The sequence below is a fragment of the Cannabis sativa genome, chromosome 6, assembly GCF_029168945.1.
Source record: "Cannabis sativa cultivar Pink pepper isolate KNU-18-1 chromosome 6, ASM2916894v1, whole genome shotgun sequence".
Taxonomy (NCBI): Eukaryota; Viridiplantae; Streptophyta; class Magnoliopsida; order Rosales; family Cannabaceae; genus Cannabis; species Cannabis sativa.
In genome coordinates this window covers 73,355,543-73,374,294 of record NC_083606.1, presented here as the reverse complement: position 1 = coordinate 73,374,294, position 18,752 = coordinate 73,355,543, and the positions used below count along the sequence as shown (strand labels likewise).

The following is an 18,752-nucleotide window of genomic DNA, read 5'->3' as shown; positions in this document are numbered from 1 at the left end:
TTACTTTTCTAATTTAAAAAATAACAAATTAATTAAAAAGTGCTAACAAACATACCCTAAATATAATTAATTAATTAATTATTATTACACTTTATTAAATAAAAATAAAATTGTAAACTATATTTTTTTTAAGTAATGTAAACTAATTAATAACTCAAAATTTGACAAAATCGTGTCCATTAATTAATTTGACCTTGACTAAGCAAGTCAACAAAAATGCTCCCATTTAATAGTAATAGTGTTAAATGAGTCAATTTTGCATCAAATATTAAAAATAAAATAGTTTAATTTTCCATAATTATACTACCTTTTTTTTAAGTGAAATAATAATGATAATATATTTGAGACATAAATGATTACTGCATTTATTCTAAATCTTTACCCTAACCATGGTAATAATCACAATATATATCCTTGTCATTGAGATCCAAAATTAATTATTAATTATTTGTGATAAAAAAGTTAAAAGTAATTCAATAATATATATTTTTTTTACACAAATAGTAGTTTTTTAATTAAACGGACTTTCTCAAAGTGACAAATTTAATAATGTCATATCACATTAAATCCCGTAAATATATATATATCTAAATTATAAATAAGTGATAAATTTCATAAAACTTCCATTAATAATGGTATTTATATCTTATCACATTAAATCTCATGAATAATGTTTGAGATTTCTCTTTTCACACAAACACATTCTTAAATTTTATATATTTTTAACGATTATTTTACAGTATAAATATTTAAGTTTTATTCTTGATTACAGATAAATATTTAAGTTTAAGTTTTTAAAAGTAAAAATACTTAAGTTATATTTCTGAAACATCTATATATACCTAACATTAAGTGTTAAGTCAATGACTCTGTGACAGTTTTTAATTAGTCTAAGTCATTAAATTTTTATTTTTTATGTAAAAATTAATTAAAATATACTAATAAAAAAATGACGAATAATAACTTGACACTTACTTACTTATAGAAGTTCTATAAATATAACTTAAGTATTATTATCCTAAAAAATTAAATTTAAATATTTATCTGTAACCAAAAATTAAACTTAAGTATTAACAACAATTTACACATTCTTTTTTAATTTATTCTTTTTATTGAGATTATTTTCAACTCTATACTCATATTCATATGTTAAAATCAAAATCATATTAATTAGTGTTTTCATATTAAGCAATGTATTGGTTGAAAAAATGACCAATACAATTCCACTATTACCATTTGTCTTACTATTTGATTTTATTATTATTATTTTGAGTCTATGAAAGTCAATTCCAATTGACTAAAAAACACATCTAAATCTGAATTCTTTTTTTAGTATTTTTATTTATTTATTTAAATTTTAACCTAATTAAACAAATAATTTGGTATTGACAGACAATGAGACATAATTCCTCACCTAATAATTCAATATATCCATTCTTTTTTTACAACTACTTTGACTCTTATACACACATATAAAAAAAAAATAAATTATATATAATATAAAAAAACAACTTCCATATTAAAAAAACCTTAAAAAATCATTCCTTTTTTATTTTTTTTTTCCAAAAAAAATTCTAAATTTCTTCCATTCCCACTCTCCCTTCCAAACCAGTCTCTCTCAACTACCCTATGGGAAATTACCAAAATACCCCTATGTTCAGACAACACAGCGCGTAAGACACACGCGCCGTTTACAAAGACAAAATCCACAGAGATTTTAGCTGTTATTTTATTACCCACTCCCTGAATTTTTGTCCCCCAAAAATAAAAATAGGATTTTTATATAAAAAGGCCCTGTTTTTCTGAAAAAAAAGTGTTTTTTTTTAGTTAAGAGAAATAAAAATTGAATTTTTACTATTTTATTTTAACAGTTCACAGATAAAAAGAGAGAGCAGTAGTTGTTGTAGTAGTAGGGTTTTTTAATCTTTACTCATTTTTTCACTTTTGTTTCTCTGTGAAACAAAATCTGTGAGAGAAGAAACTCTGAGAAAGATAAAGCTTTTCACCATAGCCAAACAAACCCTAATTTCCCTCATCTTCTTCAGCATCATCTCTTTTTTGACTCAAGAACTTAGCTTTTTTTTTTTTTTTGCCTTTGGTTCAATTTCACTTTTTTTTTTTGGCACATTTATTGATTTTATTATTCACACTTACTCATCATCTCAAAATTCAGCTGAAAACCCTAGTTTGAGCTATAAAAGCCCCATTTCAAAATGGCCCATTTCTGCTGAATTGCGCATCATGCTGTTGAGGTTTCTGGATTTTGAGGTATAAAAGGTGAGGAAAATGAAGAAGAAGAGTAACCGCTCAATTTTTTATTTTTTTTTTATTTTGTGATTTGGCCAAAGTTTGTGTCTTTTTGTTTGGGTTATTGATTTTTGATGCATGTGGTGAATGGAGCAGGGAAGAGAGTTGGGCAATGGAAGGTGATGAGCATAGCCTGTTTTTGGCTTGTGTGATTTCTGGGACCATTTTCTCTTTTTTGGGTTCAGCTTCGTTTTCTATATTATGGGCAGTAAATTGGAGGCCATGGAGGATTTACAGGTTAGCTTAATTCACTTCTTCCGTAGTAAAGTTTCTATTTTTTGCTTAGGAAAAAGAGTTAATTGGATTGGATTTGATTATAATTTATTTTGCTTTAGTGTTTTATTAACTCACTTTGCTTCATAAAGTCTCTTCTTTTTAAATTATGTAATTGATACATTTTGATTTTTCATAATGGTGTATACTCTCTTTCCTCCCTATGCTCTTAAAGCTTCTTCCTTTGTTGTAGTTACTACTTTTTCTTAGACCAAAGAGTTAATTAGTGGACATTGACATTATACTAGCAAGCAATTTGATGACCCTTTTATGGATTCTTTTAAACTATGATACATTTTGGTTTTTTTTGGCTCAAGTTTCTTCCTAGTCAAGTGTTAACAAAGTTCTATGCTTTCATATGTTTCAGTTGGATCTTTGCCAGAAAATGGCCAGACATATTGCAAGGACCACAGTTGAATATATTATGCGGTTTCCTGTCTCTCTCGGCATGGACAGTTGTTATTTCTCCGGTTGTTGTTCTTATCATATGGGGATGCTGGTTGATTTTAATATTGGGTCGAGATATAATCGGTCTGGCGGTGATAATGGCTGGAACTGCTCTATTGTTAGCCTTTTATTCAATTATGCTTTGGTGGAGAACACAATGGCAAAGCTCAAGTATGTATTTCATTTGTTACATTTAAGTATCTAACAATGTTGTAAGTTTATAGTACTTGTTCTTACGTCTTAACAACGCTGCCTGAAATTTCGGTTTATTATAATGATAAGTATCGCAATTGTGCAAGCATGAATGACATTGTGCTCATCTAAATTCAGAGGGGTGTAAATGAAACATAATAATTTTAGCATAGAAATGACGATAACAATTTTTTTACCTAACTTTTGAACCTCAGAACGAGTATGTATAAGAAGAATCCAACGGTTATATTTAGACCCGTTCAGAAACTTCAATAAATTTTCAAATGGCAAGTGGAAAGTATAAGAAGAATCCAACGGTTATATTTAGACAAATTTCATCGGTTATATTTTCGTTTTTAGTTTAGGTTGGATTTAAAGGCTGTGTATTCTCTTTCCTGATTGATACAAATATCCTCTAATTTCCAAAAATAAAAAGAAGGTTAGTAATAATTTGCAGTTCTATTAAAGTTTGAGAAAATTTGCTTAATAATGAGGTAGAAAATTTTATGACGGTTAATCAATGGAATGTGCTAACTATGTCTGGTCCATTCTGGTGAAAAATTATATTAAAGTTCTGTGACATCCTAGGTCATTACTAGAACTTGTATGACGAGGTTGAGCTCTCGATGGATTATATATTATTTTGTTATGTTTTTCCACTTGACTCCAGAAATTCGGTTACTCATGTTTCTCTTGATTTTACTTCTACAGGAGCTGTTGCTGTTCTTCTACTTCTAGCTGTTGCTCTTCTTTGCACATACGAACTTTGTGCTGTGTATGTTACAGCTGGATCAAAGGAATCTCAGCGGTATTCGCCTTCTGGTTTCTTCTTTGGCGTATCAGCAATCGCCTTAGCAATTAACATGCTCTTTATATGTAGAATGGTGTTTAACGGTACATGCTGTTCTATCATTGGAGCAATTGAAGCTTTACTGTTTGAATAGTCCGTAGAACTTGCTGTAATTTTTCATTTTCGGGGTTTGATTCTTCTCTTTTTGTAAGTAAGTCTCTGTCCGTTTATGCAGGAAATGGCTTAGATGTGGATGAGTATGTAAGAAAGGCATATAAATTTGCTTACTCTGATTGTATAGAAGCGGGTCCTGTGGCTTGTACACCAGAACCACCAGACCCTATTGAGCTATATACTCGACAATCTAGCAGGCAAGCCAACCCATAATATTGTGTGTTCATATCAATTGTTGTATTTTTGTTGATCTTGATTTGTAACATCTTACTTCCTTATTATGAGTCTCGATAATACATTGGTACTATCAATTCCAAGACAAGTCGATAAGTTTTGATCGAACTTATTTATTTTTGTAGAAATCTTTGTACCTTTGAGTATTCATTTTTTATTATTAGGCTAAGATTTTCTTGAAACTTTGTTTCTTATTTTCTTTCCTAAATTTGTATTGGATGCTTAGGGCTTCGCATCTTGGGCTGCTCTACCTTGGCTCACTTGTAGTACTTGTGGTATACTCTATCTTATATGGTCTGACTGCGAAGGAAGCACGTTGGCTCGGTGCTACCACATCAGCTGCTGTTATTATTCTTGGTTTGTTAGCTTGCTTTCACTTTTTTTTCCCTAGTTGTTTTTCTTTTCGTAATATGAGTGATACAACCTAGAAAAAGCGAGGATATCTTGAGAATCGTACCCAAAATTCTTATATATACGTGTGTCTGTGTTTTATTCTACAGATTGGAACATGGGAGCATGCTTGTACAGTTTCCAGCTTCTTCAAAGTCGTGTTGTAGCACTATTTGTTGCTGGCACTTCTCGGGTTTTTCTCATTTGCTTTGGAGTCCATTACTGGTTTGTAATTGCCTCCTAGTTTTTTCCGAACAAAATGCTTTCGGTTTTGGTTTACTTTTTGTAAGCTGTTTCAATTTTCACTCTTGTTAGGTACTTGGGGCATTGCATTAGCTACGCTATTGTAGCTACAGTTCTATTGGGGGCTGCTGTTTCTCGTCATTTTTCAGTTTCAAACCCATTAGCTGCAAGGAGAGATGCCTTACAGAGCACTGTTATTCGCCTTCGAGAGGGATTTCGTAGTAAGGAACAGAACAGCTCATCAAACTCATCAGAAGGTTGTGGCTCAAGCATGAAACGCAGTAGTAGTGTCGAAGCCGGTCCTCTAGGTAGTGTTACTGAAGCTAGCAATAGGACTACAACACAAGATGCTAACAATTGGAATGCTCTGTGTCGAACTGCAAGTTCGCAAGAAGGCATTAATAGTGATAAAAGCATAGATAGTGGAAGACCGAGTTTAGCATTGCGTAGCAGTTCTTGTCGTTCGGTAATTCAAGAAGCAGAAGTTGGAACATCTTTTGCCGATAAAACCCTTGATCACAATAACTCCTTGGCTGTCTGTTCCAGCAGTGGTTGTGAATCTAGCACTTCTAATTCTGCAAACCAACAGACTTTGGATTTAAATTTAGCTATGGCATTGCAAGAAAGGTTGAATGACCCTAGGATCACATCGATGTTGAAGCAAAGAGCTAGACAAGGTCATCATGAATTGGCTAACTTATTAGAGGATAAAGGTTTGGATCCTAACTTTGTTATGATGTTAAAGGAGAAGAGCTTGGATCCAACTATTCTTGCTTTACTTCAAAGAAGTAGTTTGGACGCTGATAGAGATCATCGTGACAACACTGACATCACAATCGTTGACTCCAATAGTGTTGAGAATGCATTACCGAATCAGATTTCTCTGTCAGAAGAGCTGAGGCTTCACGGGCTTGAAAAATGGCTTCAGTTATCCAGGCTTGTTCTGCACCATGTAGCAGGAACTCCAGAGCGAGCATGGGTACTGTTTAGTTTCGTGTTTGTCCTAGAAACAGTATTTGTGGGAATTTCGCGGCCAAAGATCATCGAAATAATAAGTGCCCACCAACAGGTAAGTAATGTCTATTTTTCGTTAATGGCTGGTTATGTGGTGGCAATGGCTTTAGTGGATTTTTGTTTTGTTGTGTGTAGTTTGAATTTGGGATTGCTGTGCTGCTGCTGCCTCTTGTTGTTTGTTCGATAATGGCTTTTCTACGGTCACTTCAAGCAGAAGAAATGGCTATGAACTCGAAATCCCGCAAGGTATGTTTCTCATCTAGGCTTACGATTTAAAAAATGAAAATCCAGTTTGGGCATTCAATTGCAACAAACATAAGCCAACACAAATATTGACTTTATTGTCATTTGGAGAATTCTGTACAACACCTGGGTCAATTGAGTCTTCTCATTGTTTATTCTGTGTAGAAAAATATTGACTTTTGTTATCAAATAGTTAACTGTGCTGTTTGTTTATGTTTTTCGAAAATTCTATGTTTCTGCAGTATGGCTTTCTTGCTTGGCTGGTTAGCACCGGTGTTGGATTGCTGCTTTCGTTTTTGAGGTATCTACCTATCGCTTATCATTAAATTGTACTCGATATCAAGATCACCTGTATTTGTTTTTGGGGATTAATTTCTCGAGGTCAATTAAATTGGTAAATTATGCTGACTATTATTTTATTTAACAACAAATAGAATGTTCATTTGTGATTGCTCATTTTTATTCGAAATTCAAAATTTGCTCCTTCAAGTTTCTAAATACCAAACTGCTTGGGATGACGCTTCAGATATTTTGTATATAAATTGTTGTATTTTGTTTAAATATAGTTTGGTAGATTACTTACTTGGTATTGAACAAACATCTTTGTGATTGTTTGACAGCAAATCATCAGTTCTTCTTGGATTATCTCTGACTGTTCCTCTCATGGTGGCATGCCTTTCTGTTGCTTTTCCTCTATGGGTCCGTAATGGCTACCATTTTTGGTTTCCCCGATTACGAAGTGCCAATCCTGAAGGAAATCCTCAGTCACTAGGAACAAAAGAGGTGAGCATTTCATATTCCCCACATCCAATCAACTTTAAGCATGTGTAACATATGCAAAGCCAATCAACTTTTCTTGTAATGTTATCTGTCAGGGTTTCGTTCTTTTCGTCTGTATGTTGTTGTTCACTGGATCTGTGTTAGCCCTCGGTGGAATTGTCTCTGCAAAGCCTTTAGATGATTTGTCATATAAGTTATTGAGCGGTGAGCAGAAAGGCTTTAGTTCTCCGTATGCATCATCTATTTACATTGGCTGGGGTATGGCTTCTGCAATTGCTTTGGTGGTTACCGGTGTACTGCCAATTGTTTCGTGGTTTGCAACATACAGATTTTCCTTGTCTTCTGCTGTGTGTATTGGAATATTCACAGGTAAATATATAATTTGATGTCATATCGATTCATTTCCCTTAATACATAATGTTATTAACTTCTGGTTTTGTTGTAGCTGTACTTTTGGCATTTTCGGGTGTATCTTATTTGGAGGTTGTGAACTCTAGATATGATGATGTTCCAACAAATGTTGATTTTCTTGCTGCTTTGCTTCCTTTGATCTGCATTCCAGCTCTGCTCTCTCTTTCTTGTGGATTTTACAAATGGTTAGTAAACTTGTTCTGCTTTTCGTATCTAAATCTTTCGTTGAATTGTACTGCTTTAGACATTCGATGTTACAAGAAAAAATTTATCTTTTCTTTTCCATGGGATCGTTTTAATATGCTTTCAGGAAAGATGATAATTGGAGACTCTCTCGAGTGGTATATATATTTGTTACACTCGGTCTTCTTCTTCTGCTTGGTGCAATAGCAGCTGTTACAGTTGTAATTAAACCTTGGACGGTGAGAAATAACTTAACAAGCCCTTCTTACTTTTCTCGGTTTCTCGTGTGCTTTCCTTTCTTAAAGATTTCTTTTGAATTTGCAACAGATTGGAGTTTCTCTTCTTTTAGTTCTTCTGATGATTGTACTAGCTATTAGTGCTATTCACCATTGGGCATCAAACAGTTTCTATTTGACGAGGACCCAGACATTCTTTGTTTGTTTCCTCGCTTGTCTTTTAGCTTTGGCAGCATTCATTGTTGGATGGTTCGGAGGTAAAAACTAGTTTCGTCATCTATTTATGTTTGCTGGGTTTTGTAACCATGTTGCAAAATTTGTGACTCGGTTGTTTTCGCTAAACATGGCAATGTCACTGTCATTGCAGAGAAACCATTTGTTGGAGCATCGGTTGGTTACTTTTCTTTCTTGTTTCTACTTGCCGGGAGAGCATTGTCTGTAAGTGACTTTCGGTTCATTTGTTCAGTATTTTTTGTTTGCTCTCACTTGATCGGTGTTACTTAGTATATTCTCTTTGCATTGTTTCCGTGCAGGTTCTTCTTTCACCACCTATTGTTGTTTACTCTCCCCGAGTTCTCCCTGTGTATGTTTACGATTCTCATGCTGATTGTGGAAAGAATGTCAGGTTTGTCTCGATAGCCTATGCAATTGCTGTATAACTAAAAGATCATATCACCACGGTTAACACATGCTGTGACATTATTAGTTATTGATGTTTTCTCACTTGAATACCGTAACAGTGTTGCATTTCTGATGCTCTATGGGATTGCATTGGCAACCGAAGGCTGGGGTGTTGTTGCAAGTTTGAAAATTTATCCTCCGTTTGCTGGTGCTGCAGTATCAGCAGTTACTCTTGTTGTTTCGTTTGGTTTTGCTGTGTCTCGTCCCTGCTTGACTCTCAAGGTTTGCTCACACCATTCATAATTTCCAAAGCTTAAGATATCACCAAGTAGGACGTATTGGCAATAGTTCGCCTTACTAGCAAAAATGATTAATTTATTAACTGGGCTGTCTACTATCGTTTCATTTTTGCACATCAACACATTTTTTGATTGTGGTTTGTTTAAATATGTCATTTTTTTAGATGATGGAAGATGCAGTTCACTTTCTCAGTAAGGAAACTATTATTCAAACTATTGCTAGATCTGCCACAAAGGTATGAATAATGTTGTAATTTCTTTTGAAAATATTTTGAAGAAACTGTTCGTCTTTGCTTATGTATGTGCACTTGTTTTGCATTTTGTTAAGTTGGGCATAATTTCTTGTTAGTGTACTCTGTCAAGATCCATTTCTTTCTTGTATTTTCTTTTACTCGTGTAAGATGGGATTTTGATCTAAAATTACTATATGTATTTGATGGTAAGAGAAAATTTGTTGATTTTGAATGCGTGTGTATTTTTACCTACCTTGAATTTGTCGATATAGTGATGTTTTGCTGTGTTTGGAATCTTACATGAAAACTTTATTGTTATCCATTTAGACAAGAAATGCTTTATCCGGAACATATTCAGCTCCCCAGAGGTCGGCTAGTTCAGCTGCTCTCCTAGTTGGTGACCCTACTATTACGCTTGATAGGGGAGGAAATTTCGCGCTTCCTAGAGCAGATGTCATGAAATTGAGGGATAGGTTGAGAAATGAAGAATTAGTTGCGGGGTCATTCTTTGGCAAACTGAGATCTGGGAGGGGGTTTCGATTTGAGCCCACTATTGATGTGGATCACAGAAGACAAATGTGTGCTCATGCACGAATTTTGGCTTTGGAAGAGGCAATTGATACCGAGTGGGTTTATATGTGGGATAAGTTCGGTGGTTATTTGCTTCTTTTACTTGGTTTGACTGCAAAGGCAGAGCGAGTGCAGGTAACTAACTTTCGATTATCATTACTTGTGTTCTTATTGCGATTAAAGTTGTGGGTGTTGTGTTGTTGTTAATGAGGTTGTGTACTTGTCTGTGATAGGATGAGGTTCGCTTAAGACTTTTCCTTGATAGCATTGGGTTTTCAGACCTAAGTGCCAAGAAAATTAAAAAATGGATGCCCGAGGATCGTAGGCAGTTTGAGATCATTCAAGAGAGGTTTAGTTTCTTCTATATTCTCTTTCGTTCTTTTAAGATATATGAATTAGACTATTGTGTGTTTTTAAATGCTTTTGTATGTATGAATTTGCAGTTATTTAAGAGAGAAAGAGATGGAAGAGGAACTATTAATGCAGAGACGTGAAGAGGAAGGGAAAGGTAAAGAAAGACGAAAGGCTCTCTTGGAGAAGGAAGAACGTAAATGGAAGGAGATTGAAGCTTCTCTTATTTCCTCTATTCCTAATGCCGGGAGCAGGGAAGCTGCAGCCATGGCAGCTGCTGTTCGTGCAGTTGGAGGTGATTCTGTGCTTGATGATTCATTTGCTCGAGAGAGGGTTTCTAGCATTGCTCGAAGGATACGTTCAACTCAGTTAGCTCGTCGAGCCCTTCAGGTTTGTTTATTATTATTTCTATATTGAAGTGTTTAAAGCTGACTACTGAGAGTTAATTGTAATTATTGACAGACGGGTATTGCCGATGCTGTTTGTGTTCTTGATGATGAACCGACCATAAGTGGAAGACATTACGGCCCTATTGATCCCAGCATATGTCAAACTAAAAAAGTTAGCTTTTCAATTGCTGTGATGATTCAACCCGAATCTGGACCTGTTTGCCTTCTAGGCACTGAATTTCAGAAGAAAATTTGTTGGGAAATCTTAGTGGCTGGTTCCGAGCAAGGTATCGAAGCTGGACAAGTTGGACTTCGGTTGATCACCAAAGGTGATAGACAGACTACAGTTGCTAAGGAATGGAGCATTAGTGCCACAAGTATTGCCGACGGAAGGTTCTTACATTTTACCTTCTTAAGAATATTTTTCCTATTAATTATACTATTTATACATTCTAGTTCTTGTTCACTTAGTTCTTTTAATTTACATTTCAGGTGGCATATGGTGACAATGACAGTTGATGCGGAATCAGGCGAGGCAACTTGCTACTTAGATGGTGGTTTTGATGGCTACCAAAATGCATTACCTTTACAGATTGGTGATAGTATTTGGGAACAAGGGACAGAAGTTTGGCTCGGTGTTAGACCACCTATCGATATGGATGCATTCGGGAGATCAGATAGTGAAGGAGCTGAATCTAAGATGCATATAATGGATGTGTTCTTATGGGGAAGGTGTTTAACAGAAGACGAGGTTGCTGCTCTACATGGTGCCATAGGTTCAGCCGAATACAGTATGGCTGATTATCAAGAAGATAATTGGCAGTGGGCTGATTCTCCAGCTCGGGTATATGTCTTTTACATATTCGTTACTAGAAAACACGATTATGAGGAAATTTCGATAGTAACTGAATTTCATTTTGATTTGTTTTATGTAGGTTGATGATTGGGATAGTGACCCTGCCGATGTAGGCCTATATGACAGGGATGATGTTGATTGGGATGGACAATATTCAAGTGGGAGGAAACGAAGGTCTGAACGTGAGGGCGTTATGATTGACATGGTCCATCTGGATTCATTTTCCAGGAGGTATCGAAAACCAAGAATGGAAACACAAGAAGAGATTAATCAACGCATGCTTTCGGTTGAATTGGCTGTGAAAGAAGCTCTTACTGCCAGGGGCGAAACACATTTTACTGATCAAGAGTTCCCTCCAAGTGATCAATCGTTATTTGTAGATCCAGTTAATCCCCCTCAAAAGTTACAGGTAAGTTTCCGAAAAGCTTTCCTTTTTCGATTTTTCGTGCTTTGAATCTATTTTTTTAATCTCTATTTTTCATATAGGTTGTTTCTGATTGGATGAGGCCTGCGGATATAGCAAAGGAAAGCCGAGTTGATGCTCGACCATGCTTATTTAACGGGGTTGCCAATCCTTCTGATGTTTGTCAGGTACAGATTATTTTACAACTTAACAATGAAGTTTTTCTTCGATTAACATCTTCTATAAAGGATTTGTTGTTTGTGTTCGAAACAGGGTCGATTGGGTGATTGCTGGTTTCTGAGTGCTGTTGCTGTTTTAACCGAGGTTTCACGAATATCAGAAGTAATTATTACTCCAGAATACAACGACGAAGGGATCTACACCGTTCGTTTCTGTATTCAGGGCGAGTGGGTTCCTGTTGTTATTGATGATTGGATTCCATGTGAATCGCCCGGTAAGCCAGCATTTGCAACAAGCAGAAAAGGAAACGAGCTATGGGTCTCTTTACTAGAGAAAGCGTATGCCAAATTGCATGGCTCTTACGAAGCTCTAGAAGGTGGGCTAGTTCAGGATGCTCTTGTAGATCTTACCGGAGGTGCTGGTGAAGAGATTGACATGAGGAGTCCACAGGCTCAAATTGATCTCGCGAGTGGTAGACTGTGGTCTCAATTATTGCGTTTCAAACAAGAGGGGTTTCTACTCGGCGCTGGTAGTCCAACAGGTTCTGATGTGCATATCTCGTCTAGTGGCATCGTGCAAGGGCATGCCTACTCTCTACTCCAGGTGAGTAAATCTCGGTAAAGGATACTGATATACAACCACTTGAGTAGAACTCACTCTCGAAAGCTAGCCTAAGAGATGAGGTTGTTGCCCGAGTAATAAACGTGGGATTCTAACAGATTCATTTTTGTTACAATTTTGTTTTTCAGGTAAAAGAGGTGGACGGCCACAAGCTGATTCAGATACGAAATCCATGGGCCAATGAAGTCGAATGGAACGGCCCTTGGTCTGACTCATCACCAGAATGGACTGATAGGATGAAGCATAAGCTTAAACATGTTCCACAGGTTGGTTTTTGATCCTTTATATGTTTACATTTCGATGAATTTTCGATTCGATTTCTTATCACTGACTTCATACTTCTGTTAAACAGTCAAAAGATGGCATATTCTGGATGTCTTGGCAAGATTTTCAGATTCACTTCAGATCAATATACGTTTGTCGAGTTTACCCACCAGAGATGCGATACTCGGTTCATGGTCAATGGCGAGGATACAGCGCAGGCGGTTGCCAAGACTACGAAACATGGCATCAAAATCCACAGTTTCAATTACGAGCTACTGGTGCAGATGCTTCCTTTCCAATCCATGTTTTCATTACACTGACTCAGGTGATCTTTCCAACCAACTTTTTTTCTTAAATTGTATTCTCAATCTGTTTCTAACTTCTCCCGAAATAATATGTTTAGGGCGTGAGTTTCTCGAGGACAGTGGCCGGTTTCAGAAACTATCAATCTAGTCACGACTCGATGATGTTTTACATCGGATTAAGGATACTCAATACTCGTGGTCGTCGAGCTGCTTACAACATCTACTTACACGAGTCAGTTGGTGGCACAGATTACGTTAACTCTCGAGAAATATCTTGCGAAATGGTATTAGAGCCCGATCCTAAAGGTTACACCATAGTCCCTTCTACCATACATCCCGGAGAAGAAGCACCATTTGTTCTCTCTGTTTTCACCAAAGCATCAGTAACTCTAGAACCCTTGTAGTTTGTAGTACCAATGACTTTTCAGTTTTTCTTGACTCAAAAACTTCGAATTGCTCGGGCTACTCATCGACCATAAACGCTAGGCAGCCACACGAGGGAAAACTCATACACCTTATGATCAGGTAAACGAAAATTCATACCGAACTTTCTGCCTCGTTAGAGCAATAAACTAACTAGTTATTCCCTCCTCAGGCTGCTTACACCGCGAATTTGGCAACAAAACAATGACAAGCGAGTTCGCTACTCATCAGCTGCTGAAACTCTAGTTGAACATTACCGAACGAGTACAAACGCCTTATTCGGTTATGTTTCGCTTCTCTTGCTCATGTCAACATCATCATCATCATGATCTTTGCTTTCGATTGGCATAAGGATCGGGTTCTCTTGGCGGCTTTGTAACTGTAAATATAGATTGGTTTCTTATGAATATAGGTGTAATTGTGTAAAAATGAGAACTTTGAAACAAAAAGCTATAGAGATTAAGTTTTAATTGTTAGGTAAAATGAGAAAGAGAGGGGATAGTGCAGCTGTAATGGTGTTTATTGGTTCAGCTGCGGTTTTGAGAGAGTGAGAGGGATAGTGCAGCTGTACAAATAGAAAATGTTTCAATATTTTTCTTCAAAATATGAAACTATTATTTTATTTTCTTCTATTTTGGTTGCTATGTTTATTTCTCTTTTGGGTTTAATTAATGTTTTGAAAGTTCTATTTTTGGTAAATATGTTGAATTCAATCATTGAATTGAGAAAGACTAGTATGTGATTCTAAAATAATTCTAAATAATTATTTAACAATTCTCATATTTTCACAACCTTAAGTTATAATTGTGTAAGTTTTGTAGTTATTTAGAGGTATATGTAAATTTTTTTTTAAAAATGAATAATTAATAATATTGTAAATAAAATTTAAATGTTATAATGGGATTTTTTTATTTTTATATTTCAAAATATTTTTGTTTTTGTATTTTTATGAAATTTTATTAGAATTTCTTATTAAAATTTCCTATTTTAGGTAGCGCTGCAACTAAAATTGTAACAAAAAATTGTATAGAAATCTAAAAAAGTTAAAAGAAATAGTATAAGAGTAATTTCCTTATTATATTTGTAGCAAGTAATTATTTGAATTTTATTTTTGAAATTAGATTAAAAAATTGTTTGTGCTATAAATTTTGTGTTAATATAGATTAATGATCTATTTTAGTTTTATAGTTATAGTGGGTCTAATGTAATTTTGGTTTGTTTTTGTTTTGGTTCTAGGTGGGTATTACTCATTTTTATTTAAAATTGGGGTGTCTTATTTATAAACCTAAATTTTCATAAATATATTTAACACTTTAATGTTGTCTATGTCATATTTATTATTTAAAACTTTAAATCAATATACATGATTCCATTACCATTTCAACATCCGAAGTTTATTTCTATTTCTTACATTTATTTTTCAATAATTAATAATGGAAATAAAAATTAGATTTTGGAAAATTTCTATTTCTTTAACAAAAGTTTCCTTATTAAGGTACATATATAAATACAATAATATGTTTGTATGAATATAGACACACCTCAACTGATAACCATTCATCCATGTTGATTGAAAGATACAATACAACCATAATTTTCAAGTAAGATTTAAATATTATAATAGAGAAAATTAAAGAATTAGAAGAAGAGGAAATTATGTAGAATATGGACTTTTTTCTTAAAGTTTGATAAATATGGAAAAATTATGATTTTACTTAATCTATGGCTTTTTTCTAATTTAAGTTAGTTGTGTGGAATTATATTTCCATATGTTTAAGTTTTTATGAAATAAAGCCATATTTTATTTGTTAATTTATTTTTGTAGATATTTGTATTATTTTTTAGGAAAATTTATTATTTCTTTTAGTTATTAATATTAAATTTGTAATTTAATATGCATATATATTTGTGTTTCACGTTAGTTTTTTTTTTTAAATTAAGATAAATAAATATTTGACTTATTAGTTAAATTGTTTTATTCTAGCATTAACTTTTTGATACTAATCTTACTAAAAAAAATTGAAAATTTATTCTAAATACTTATAAACGAAGGATCTTCATTTGAATTAATTATTACTAATAAAATTAAAACTAAAAGTACCAAGTTACTTTCTGAAGCAAAAAATAATATCTAATATTTAACAACCAGGTTATTTTTTCAAATTAACACGTTACTTTGTGCAACCATAGCACAACACACACTACAGATACAATGTTACTTTTTTAAAAAAATTAAAGCTAAAAATTCAACTACTAGGTTACTTTTTCAAAATAACAAGGTTATTTATTAAAAAATAAAGTCACAATTCAACACACTCAACTATATTTAATGATACATGTCTCAGTTACTTACAAATTAACATGTATTTTTTTTTTGAAAAAGAATGAATTGCCATGATCTTTGATTGCATCTAACACATAATACCTGAAGTGGGACATGTAATTACTTTATGCAAAAATAGAATCAAAATTAACAAACTATACAAAATATTAGAATATTTTATTTATGGAAATTATTTTCTAATTAAGGAAATGATTTTCTATTTAAGGAAATAAATAAATAATTGATTTTCTGTTAAATGAATATTTTATATTCATTAAATCTGGACAAAATCAATTATGTAATATTCTATATATGGTCAGATTTCTATATTCATTACCTGATTTGATTTCCTGAATTAATTGTCAAAATATTCTGACAATTAATGTGGCGTAGATACTGATGGAGTATCTCACCTATAAATATAGGGTCTCGGTCCCCGAGCTCCTCACTCATTCTGTTCATAACAGCAAATTCCATCTAAAGAGAGTTGAGAGAGCGAGGAAGCCCGATTACCCATGGTAGTCAATTTCCTTTGCAGATCAAAGCTTATGTGGGTTTGAAGCTCAAGAATCAATGGCTGGAGGTATTTCGATCCTTAAATTATAGTGCATATATGTTTGATTAATTCCGCACTTTATACTTAAACATATATATTTCAGTTTATACATATAAATGTCTAACAGTTGGTATCAGAGCGGTTTTTATCTCTGCCTTGATTTTAGTTTGAGTTTCATATATATATATATATACTCGTATATACAGTATTTATATATATATTTAATTCAGTGTTGATATATATATTTATTTTCGTTTGTATATATATTTATATATTCATATTCATTCAATCCCAATTATATATATACATATATATTTTCATACATATATACTTGTTCATTCAGTTCATATATATATATTCATATACATATATATATTTTCTTCATTTCATTACGTATATATGTTGTATATATATATATATTTATATATCTAAATGCTATATACAAATATATACATTTCATGTTTATATATATATACATACAGTATTTTTATTTTTCTGTATATATATATGTATATATTTATATATATATATTGTATATGTATTAATACATTCATATATTAATATAGATTGTTCTAAGCATGAAAATCCACTTTGAAAAAACAAAGAAATCTCAAAATTATTTTTCAGAAAATTTTGGTGATTTTTAAAGTCTTTGTTTTATGTATTTTCAATGCATAAAATCTATATGAATGTCTTAATTTTTGCATTTAGATTCATTTGGAATTGATTTCATGATTTTTGGAAGTTTAAGGAAATTTTATCATGTTGTTTATGGCAGTGTATTTTTCAAAAAAAAAAAAAGGGAAAAAATTTCGATTTTTTTTTTATATATTTTTTATTTATTTGGAAATATAAATTATTCTCCTATTGTTAATTTAGTCAATAAATTACATTCATTAATTTCCATTTTTAATTTAATACATATATTTAGAATTAATATGTTATTTAGTATAAACTGAAAATGGAAATTTGTTTTAATATGGTAATTAATTACATGATTTATTTAGGCATGTAATAATTGTACAATTTGTATAATTGTGCATTTAATTATTTATTACCAAATTTATGTAATTTATTGTTTAAATTAATAAAATTTGAAAAATCTGCCATTAAGTATAGTCTTTAATTTTGCATTTAATTCATTCCATATAATTAATTGTACTAATTTGTATAATTACCTTATTTATACAAATTAATTATTAGTATAAATATTTAAGATATTATATGGTCATAAATGCATAATTAATTATATATTATGGAATTAAGCATTTAATTTATTATCATACAATAATTGTATTAATTTGTATTTATTTGGCAAATTTATGTTTAATGCAATTAATTTAGATTTGTATGATTTAAATGCTATACATAAATTCCTTTTATAGTGCTAGATATATTTAGAAATATTCAAACATTAAGATAGGTTGAATATTTTATATAGCACATTAAGTTTCATAAAACTTCATAAAATATTCATAAAACTTCCTAAAATGAATAAAATATGAATGAAATGTAAGTAATTTTGTGGTTTGACATAAGAAAACATGAACTTGGGACAAATGCTCATATCTAGAACGGTTTTTAATGATCTTCGGACGACCACACTAGGAGCACTAATCTCAGTGATTGTCTACTATGTTAATAACGAAATTACTTTAGGTAGAGCCCAATACCTAATGTCAAAGTGAAAATATAATTTTATATAATTAGGGAGTAGCCACAGCATCCTTATTTGTATAAAATTATATATTAATTAAAATTCACCTTAATGGACATAACTTGTAATTAATTATATAGGTATAATAATTTTACCCCACAGGGATTTTATTATATTTGTATAATTAATTAGGATAATATGTTAAATTAAATTCTCTTAATTTACCCCACAGGGAGTTATGATGATTTAATTTAATAGTGTTATCACAAATTTAATAAAGATAGATAATAAACTTCATTTTCCTAAACTAATTGTTTAATTAAATCTATCATAAAGTTCATATAATTTTATTAAATTTAAAATTTAGCCCACAGGCAATTTTGGATTTAATAAAATTTTAATCTTCAGTTTATACTTTGGTGTCAAGTGAACCACATAATTTTAAATAATTAGGGAGTAGCCACAGCATCCTTAATTATATAAAATTATATACATTAAGTGGATTAAGATCACATAATGGACATGAATTATGTGAACATAATAATCTTACCCTACAGGGATTTTATTATATTTACATAATTAATATATTAAATTAAATTCTCTTAATTTATCCCACAGGGAATTATGTAGATTTAATTTAATAATTTTATAATAAAGTATAAAATTTTGAAACATTTATAAATAATTAAGTGTTTCATACATTTCATTGAGATAGAAATATTAAACTTTAAGTTTTTCATAAATTGTGTAAATCTATCATAATCTACATCTAAATCTAATCTTA

The 18,752-nt window shown here is 32.2% G+C and overlaps 1 protein-coding gene across 1 annotated transcript; it reads left to right on the top strand.

Moving 5' to 3' along the window:
* The first annotated feature begins 1,904 nt into the window (after positions 1–1,904).
* On the top strand, positions 1,905–14,064 carry LOC115725590 (calpain-type cysteine protease DEK1). The gene is made up of 31 exons (XM_030655167.2): positions 1,905–2,277; positions 2,404–2,544; positions 2,948–3,198; positions 3,931–4,113; positions 4,245–4,380; positions 4,644–4,774; positions 4,918–5,032; positions 5,123–6,119; positions 6,200–6,310; positions 6,550–6,608; positions 6,928–7,090; positions 7,183–7,456; positions 7,533–7,683; positions 7,809–7,920; positions 8,009–8,174; positions 8,285–8,355; positions 8,451–8,542; positions 8,658–8,820; positions 9,002–9,073; positions 9,398–9,775; positions 9,874–9,989; positions 10,084–10,381; positions 10,454–10,773; positions 10,873–11,224; positions 11,316–11,645; positions 11,723–11,827; positions 11,913–12,422; positions 12,569–12,706; positions 12,793–13,029; positions 13,108–13,534; positions 13,605–14,064. Exons 2-30 carry the CDS (start codon positions 2,420–2,422, stop codon positions 13,411–13,413), a joined length of 6,462 nt encoding a protein of 2,153 aa, XP_030511027.2. The 5' UTR covers positions 1,905–2,277; positions 2,404–2,419; the 3' UTR covers positions 13,414–13,534; positions 13,605–14,064.
* Positions 14,065–18,752: the final 4,688 nt, after the last annotated feature.